This window comes from Carica papaya, chromosome 7 (assembly GCF_054855325.1).
Source record: "Carica papaya isolate Zhongbai chromosome 7, ASM5485532v1, whole genome shotgun sequence".
Taxonomy (NCBI): domain Eukaryota; kingdom Viridiplantae; phylum Streptophyta; class Magnoliopsida; order Brassicales; family Caricaceae; genus Carica; species Carica papaya.
In genome coordinates, this window is record NC_142315.1 from 13631517 (window position 1) to 13639702 (window position 8186).

The 8186-nt window shown below is 35.0% G+C and overlaps 1 protein-coding gene across 1 annotated transcript; it reads right to left on the reverse strand.

Annotated features, from left to right (window-relative positions):
- Nucleotides 1–1505: 1505 nt before the first annotated feature.
- On the reverse strand, nt 1506–7649 carry LOC110817691 (U-box domain-containing protein kinase family protein). The gene is given in 11 exon segments (XM_088207491.1): nt 1506–1996; nt 1998–2096; nt 2203–2953; nt 3203–3630; nt 3841–3945; nt 4043–4371; nt 4715–4839; nt 6676–6791; nt 6914–7035; nt 7138–7409; nt 7517–7649. Coding segments are annotated over 11 exon segments (2523 nt in total). The 5' UTR covers nt 7579–7649; the 3' UTR covers nt 1506–1882.
- Nucleotides 7650–8186: the final 537 nt, after the last annotated feature.

The window sequence follows — 8186 nt, forward strand, 5'->3', positions numbered from 1 at the left end:
CATATCGGACGGGGTATGGAGACCTTATGTGTTTTGGCGCCCATACCAGACGGGGTATGGGGACAGCCCGTTTCACTCTCATACCGAACGGGGTATTAAGATTCATGATTTGGGCGCCCATACCGGACGGGGTACGGGGACGACCCTGGAATTAGATTATTAATGTTAATAGTTCACGTGTAGCGGAGACCCCCCTATAGATCCCCATGAATACTAGTAGGCTGGTAAAAGAGGAAAAATTGTTGTCTTATTACTGAAGTGCAAAAGTATGACATGTGCTATGTTACAAAGTGTATATGATTTTTTGATGGTTATAATACTATTGTTTTTATATGTTATTTTCACAAATCTCACCAAAGTAAGTGGACAGTAAATGTTTTTATTATTACTAAATGAGTTTGTTATAAATTATGCTCCATTGATCGTTTTTCTTTTCTATTAACCTTTACTTCTGTGGCAGTGAGATAGTGTGATGTCTTTACTGGGTTAGTGTAGCTCATTTCTTACTTAACCATTTCAGATCAGGAAGACGTGGTTCCCGAGCCCGTTCCGCAGGAAGACGTGGTTTCCGAGCCCGTTCCGCAGGAAGACAGCGAGTTAGACGCCTAAAGACTTTATAGTTCTATTTATATTTTTTATTTCGAGTATCTCTTTTAATTAGTTTATTCTTTCATATGTTGAATACTTTTTTGGTTATTGTGTAAGGGATGTTAATCAGAATTTTTATTACGTTTCCGCCTTTAAAATTTTTGATACATACATCTTCATTTAAATTTCCGAGACTGTTACATTACCAATCATGTTCATCAAATACATACAAAACATTAAGAGATTGACTGACACTTTATTTATAACTGCATTCAATCTTACTCAATTGCTACATTGCATGTTTCTTCTCATCTCCAACTTATTGATATCTTCATCAAAGCTCTCGATAGTCTCCAATTTTACTTCTTTGTCGGCAAGCTAACATTTGTAACCTCTATGCTCCAACTTGAGAGGGCATATTGGAAGTCAACTATTCTCTAATTATACATTCTATATTATTTTTAATATCTTTGATGTGTACCTTATTTAATATCATTTAATAATCTCTAACCAAAGCATTTGCATTATTTAATTGCATTTAGTATCATTTTGTATTCTTGAATTAAAATCCAATTGAAGCTCCTTGTATATAAACTCATTCATTAATAATGAGAAACAGAGCTTTTGCATCTAACTTTTGTTAATATTAAAGTTATTCTTTCTATTTTTTTTTCTAAATAAAAATTTAATAATAAATTGAATAACAAAATAAATCAGATAAAACAAATTGTAAGAATATGTTTGAAGTAAATTAATTATTTTTATAAAATTTATTGGGAATATATATTTAGGTAAAAATAAAAAATATAATAATTAATTCTATATTGATTTTCAGTGAATTTGAAATGATATATTTTAAATATATTGTATTCAATAAATTGAATATGATGATGTTGGGTAGAAACACTCCTCATCCCTTTACTTTTAGCCGAATCAATTCCATCTCATCTCCATTCAGACATATACATATATACATAAATACATACACACAACCATGCGCTTTTGCTTGAGTTATTTACAGTAACTTCAAGAAGTCCTCAACCTAGTCTACCAGTTGCCAAATTTATCCAACCCCAGCAATCTAGCTGATTAGTTAGTCCTCCCAGCACTTAATGTAGGTGCTTAAGTTGAAGTTTAGAAAAGGTGGGTCAAAAATTGCAAATTTATACCAAAAAATAAAATTGCAACTTTACACCATATACAAACTTCAGTTGTCCTTCCTGAAAATGCGTTCAGAAGGGGGAAAGATGTGCCGATATGTTCAAGTGTCCAACTTGAAAAGCTCTACAGAAAGTTAAACATCTTCGCCAACCAAGGCTTTTGATAATGCCAGCTGAGATCTCCACTCCTGGATGGCAGAACTTAGTGTGTGGTTCGGAGTGAGAAATGAATGCCGGAGTTTTATCTTTTGTCACTGGCGATACTTCATGTATCTCCAGCCATGCTTTTATTGCTCTATGCTCATATGTAAAACCATCAGCAGCAATGCGTGGATCATTGATGATTTCCTGCATCATTAACAAAAGAAAGCCAAAAAGAAATAAAATACTAGCAAGCGTATTAAGGATCGAAGCATCAAATTGATATATCCCTCTAGTTGGAAATAGCTTTCACCTGGAGGATTGGACAGAAGTAGTGACTCGGTGCAAGTATGCTTTTTCTTCCCACCTTTACACTAGCATTTGCCACATTAGCAAGTCTATGAAGAACTGGCAGGACTTCAGCATTAAGATCTGGCCTATCCCTGCATCTAAGTCTCGAACACTTCAGAGCAATCTGAGCTAATTCCTCTGTTTCAGCCACTGGCCAATCAGCAGTTGACTTGTCAAGAATATCAGGAAGGTAACCATTGTTGATGGCATTTTCAACAGTCAGTATAAGACCATTTGGATGTCGTGACGTCAATAACTGAAGGATTATAACTCCTAGTGCATACAGATCAGATTTTGGTCGGATAGTACCAGTTCTTTGATACTCTGGATCCATGTAGTAGAGAGTACCAGAAAGAATCGAGTCTCTGTACTCTGTAATGTTGTCAGGACTGGCATCGTAAATGACCTTAGCAAGGCCAACATGCCCAATTTTTCTCGTAAAATTTCTACCGAGCAAAATATTACCCAGTTTCAGGTCCCGATGCACAATAGGCTTTGGTTTGGAGTTGTGTAAGAACGCATGTCCACAGGCTACTTCAAAAACTATCCGGAACCTAACAAACCAAGGAAGAGACAGTTTTCCATTTCGATGAAAAATATGATTCTGCAGGCTTCCATTTTCCAAGTATTCATAGACTAGACAGCCACTTTCCGGACAGGCTCCAAGAAGCAAAACAATGTGGGGATGGCAGAGTTGGCCTAACACTTCAACCAGCAAAGAATTATCCAGCATATCATATGTCCTTGTTGCAGGGAATCTCTCTTTCAAAAAAGAATAAGCATTAATTCACAGTTTGATGTTTGTTGCAAACTCCATTAACAAAAGGTCATGGTTTAAAAGGATTAAGATGCAAATTCTGAAGACGAAGTTGAGAAAAATCATAAAAAGTTTGCTAATTTACTGATTGTGATTGTTATAGGAAAGGTAGAAAACTCTGATTTCAGCATAGAGGTCATTTACCTCTGTCAAGAATTCCTCTTTCTTCTCAAGTGCATCAGAATGTAGAACCTTAGTAGCTACAGGAGTGTGATCAAGATTGCATTTATAAACTTTCCCACACCCTCCTTCATCAATCATATTATTCTGAGAGAAGAAATCTGTTGCAACCCCAATTTCCTCTTTTGTGTATCTTCTGTACCTCCTATCACTTAAAAAAAGTTCATCAACGAATTTCTGTTTTTCTAAGGATTCTTTAAGGGCATCCAATTCGCCTATCTTTCTTTCATAATACTCTCTAGCAAGCAACACTTTTGCTTCCTCAACCTCTTTCATTGCTCGTAAATGCTTTGCTTTCTCTTCAGCAGCAACTTTCCTTAAACTGTCTTACCTTTCAAGGGCAGCCGTCACTTTCTTTGCCACCTCTTGGCATTCAGAAGAAAGTAACAGGATCTGTAATCAATAAATGAATATTTGATTGTTAAGAGTGTGGTAACAGAAGCATATATTTCCAACTGGGACCTGAAGATTAGTAATTATCTATCCATTATCATTTTTATGTTACCATAAGTTCTATCTGGTCCGGTTTTCAAATCTCCATGTGCCTAATTTTTAATCAACATCCATCAAGCATGGAGCACCATAGAACAATAACCCTCTTACTTCATTTTGGGAGCGAATAAGTTCTTCACAAGCTCGTTTATACATGGTGACAGTGGTTTGCAATTCTAGTCTTAGCTGTTCTACTTCAGTAGGTACATCTGACTGCTAAAGGAACACCAGATCAATATTCAGAAACCACCTGAAAGCTAATGAAGTGTACAAAAAGGATAGGGAACTGCAACTGTTGAGACCAACCAATTACCTGCGGAGACATTGTAGGAGTTGTCGACTCCAACCACTTAGCAGCAGGAGTTACATTATTAACTGCTAAGTTTTGAGGATTTCTTATCTCATGTAAACTAGAATTTGAAAGGGAAGCCATGTTTGAAACTCTATCAGAAGTGGAGTAGCCACGATCATATAGTAACAAATCTCCGGAGGCCCTTTCGACTGCAGGTTCATCATATAAAGTAAAAAGAAAAGATTTGTGTTCATCATATGAAGTAGAAAACTCAAGTTTGTGTTTATCAGTGCCACTGGGATCTGCTCTACAAGCCTCTTGGATCAATATTTCAGAACTGGAGATGGTCTCTGGAAGATGTTGAAAGCAACCATTACATATGATTTGACTGTAAGATCCTGTTTGACTCATTTACATTCAATTCCTAACTAATTACCAACTCTAATTGTTATGTTACGGCAAATATACATTATTAGAAATAAATTTGTGTTTGAATAGCCTCCATTCCCACCTCAAACTCCTTCATGTGGGAATTTTATCCTCCTTGTTAAAGTGGGAATAAACTTACCACCTTCAAGAAATTTCTGATGTAGTTATGCATATTGACACTATAAATACCAGACATTATAAATCAATTAGGAATTGATGCAAAATGAACCAAATGGCCTGAAAAAATAGAAGCTTTCCACGTACCAGTAACCAACAAAGGCTTAGCACATCTTGTGATGATTCTGTCTCTGGATACAACATAATAGACATCACAACTATCAGGGGCACATTTCAGAACAGCTATCGGCACCCCTGGTCCCTTTAACTTCCTATGGAAATTGTAAATTGGAACTCAGAGAGCAGTGAACTGGCAAGAGTACAGTCACGTTGTGACAGGTCAGTCACAAGGGACTAGTAAATTTGAAAATAAATCAAAGAGAAAGAGAACAGAGAGAAAAATATTTAAGACTATAACATGTGCAGAACTACAAGCAGATAAAAAATAAAGATGCTGAAAAACATTCCTAACTTATCACCAATTCCAAATAAGCAAAAGTTAAGAGTTTGATTTGGAATTGGTGTCTACTTAAATTTTTAGGATGATTTCTTCAAGCCATTATTTTTTTAAAAAAAATAGGGTGCATATGCAAATACTTCTGTCACTTGGATGTAGTAGAAACTAGTAAAGCCTGTAAAACAAACAGTACAGTCATTAGGTCTTCTTTTCTGCTCCACACAATAATCATTTTGCAGCTCCATTTCTGCTGTATGCGGTAAACACTTTGTGGCTGTACCTCATTTCTTTTGCCATATGACAAGGATCATTTTCTCATGGTCTGCATTTCTTATCACTTCCTTCTCTTATTATCTAGCTACTCTGCTGTTGATTGGACTAGTGATCCTACTAATCGCTGTTTCACTACTTCTTTGTTTTTTTCTGAGAATCTCTGATTTACTAGCACAGCAAGAAACGAATGGTCATTACATGCACTAGCTTCAAGTATAATATTGTGCTTTTGTTTACGTTGTCTCTAAATTACACTAGCTCCAGTGGTTACTTCAAGATTTGGGCCTTAATCATGCCTCAAAGCATATGTTGTGATAATTGTAGTGATATTCAAATAGCACACAACTATCTTCTTCATGAGCAAACAAAAATATTGAGATTGAGAAGGTCATTTCGTATGTCAACATAAACTCCAAGGTATCCTTAGTACACATTTTGTTCCTTTTCATCAAAAGGGAATTGATATCTATAGCAAATCCCATTATCCTGGTAATTTCACGAATTAATTACCACCTAAAGCAGCTATCCTTAGCTCCACCTTCAATTTGAGAGAATGTCATGTTAGAGTATCAATCATGGTACATAGTCTGAGGTTTTGAGTTCAATCTCAACCTTGCCTTAGTATATGTTATTGATTTCGTAGCCCATTGTTGGACTTTTGTATCCATATTCACTAATCCATAGTTGGACCTCATCCATTTGCAATCCCGTTTGCACATGGAGGGGGCATTAGGATACAAAATTTAATAAATTTGACCATTTTTTACTAACTTTAGCTTTGGTAAAATTGGTTATAATCATTGAGTGCACTGATAAACACAAATAGTATGCACAGGAATATCCACCTATAGATGTGACCTTAGCCCTTACTTCCAAACTTCCACAGAAAGGAATCTGTTTATCTCTTGTAGATAATAGACTATGTGCAAAAGAAAGTACTGTTTACAACACTGACTGACAAAGCATAGGCAGGGTCAGTCGTTCTCAATCCAGGATATTCAAGAAGCAGGAACCCAGCTAAGCTACTCCAATATATGTTTGGAAAACATCAACAGCATCATCTGGTCTATCTTTTCCATGTCCTGACAGTCGAAAATGAACCTTGAACCAACAAAATGACATAAATTTCATATAAGCTCCTTCTGTCTGGAAAACTAGGAGATATACAACTCATATGTTTTGTAAGCTAAAAGTTTTATATACAAATAATCCGAATAAAACCATTTTGAATGGAAAACATCACTTGGCTTGTGTGGAAATTCCTGTTTTCTTTATGGACAGCTAATACCAAATCATAACACCACAAATTTCACATAAAAATGGAAGGAAAATGAAATGCAATAATACAAAAGAAAAGCACTGAAAATCATCACTCTACCTCGTTACAAACTTTGATGAGCAAGAACCCAACACTAAACTGTTAATCCCCGACTCAGATACATACGATATAAGTGCATTTGCAGGATTATCATCTTCCAAAACCAGCGTTTTCATCTACCAAAAAAAAAAAAACATTTCTTCTTATTAGTTAAAATATTTTAGAGAAAATCTCACAAATCCATACCCGGAAAGGGAAAAAGAAAGAGAAAGAGAGAGAAAGAGAGAAAACAACTTACTTGTTTCGTTTTACATAGCTTCTTAAACGGGATGAAGACTTGTTCAAATTGTCTTTTCACGTCTTCCACGTAGATTGCTACCAGTTTCTCATCCAATTCTTCGACAGGAATTCGAACTCCCGCTATGAAAAACATGATCCCGAAACCAAAACAAAAATCCAGGTATTCAAATATAAACGTGAAAATTTTCATGTAAACTAACAACGAAAGGAATCTGTACATACAAGGAGTTGGGATTGTATTGATGGTGGGCATAACGTGAACTAAAATGAAGCAGTCAGCGTTGGGCATAAGATTCTCCACTGCCGAACGGATGGCGCGTCGGTTTCCGTTGCCTCCTTCCATGTCGCCGATGACGCCTTTTACGGCAACTGCCACTGATGTCATCGCAGCCGGAGCACTAGCGCCAGCAACGGCCGCCAGTTTGAGACTCCTTTGCGAAAAGACTGGACTTAGGGAAATGAAAATACTCTGGAACGGGAAAGCACGAGTTTTTCTGGAAAAAGAAAAAGATAGCAGGAGTTGACAATTGACATTGAAGAAGATGAGACAGACGTTCTGACTTTGAATTGGTTCGAAGGGTACGAAATCTTACAAGCATACCTCTTGTCAGTCTGAGAAAGTAGGCTGGTTTTGTTGAGTCTTTCTTTTTTGGGATGAAACATGTTGACTTTCTTGTTTTCGTTTCTGCTGTTGAAAATACATTATCTAATGGAATGTTTTCTTCGAAAGCCCCTCTAGAGAAAATATATAATTACTGTAAAATTTATTTAAAATTTTTGCCTTCAAAATGATGAAATTTATTGACTTTAATTTATGAAATTTGAAATGTATTATTTTAATTTTTTTAAAAATTAACAATTCTTTCGTTTGATCATTCAAATATTTTTCTTTATCTATAAAATTATAAATTCAAGTTAGAATTATGTATCTTATATGTTTTTAATAAAATATAATATTATAATCATGTGCATGCCTTATCTAATTGATAAGATGTATATATTTATATTCAAAAATATTCCATAAAAATTTCTTTATTATTAACATAATAGAACATCCATTATAAATAAATAACATGCATATATTAAGGTTATTTTTTGTCTAAATTAATATGTAATTGTATAAATAAAAATTTTACGTGAATTCAAGAATACATTTTTTTTTATCTTGACAAAGAGAGAGATTTTTTATATATAAAAATTGGGTGAGAGATTTAGAAAAAGTTGTTTAATAGCAAAGATTTTTTTCTTTTACTAAAAATTTTATTGCAATA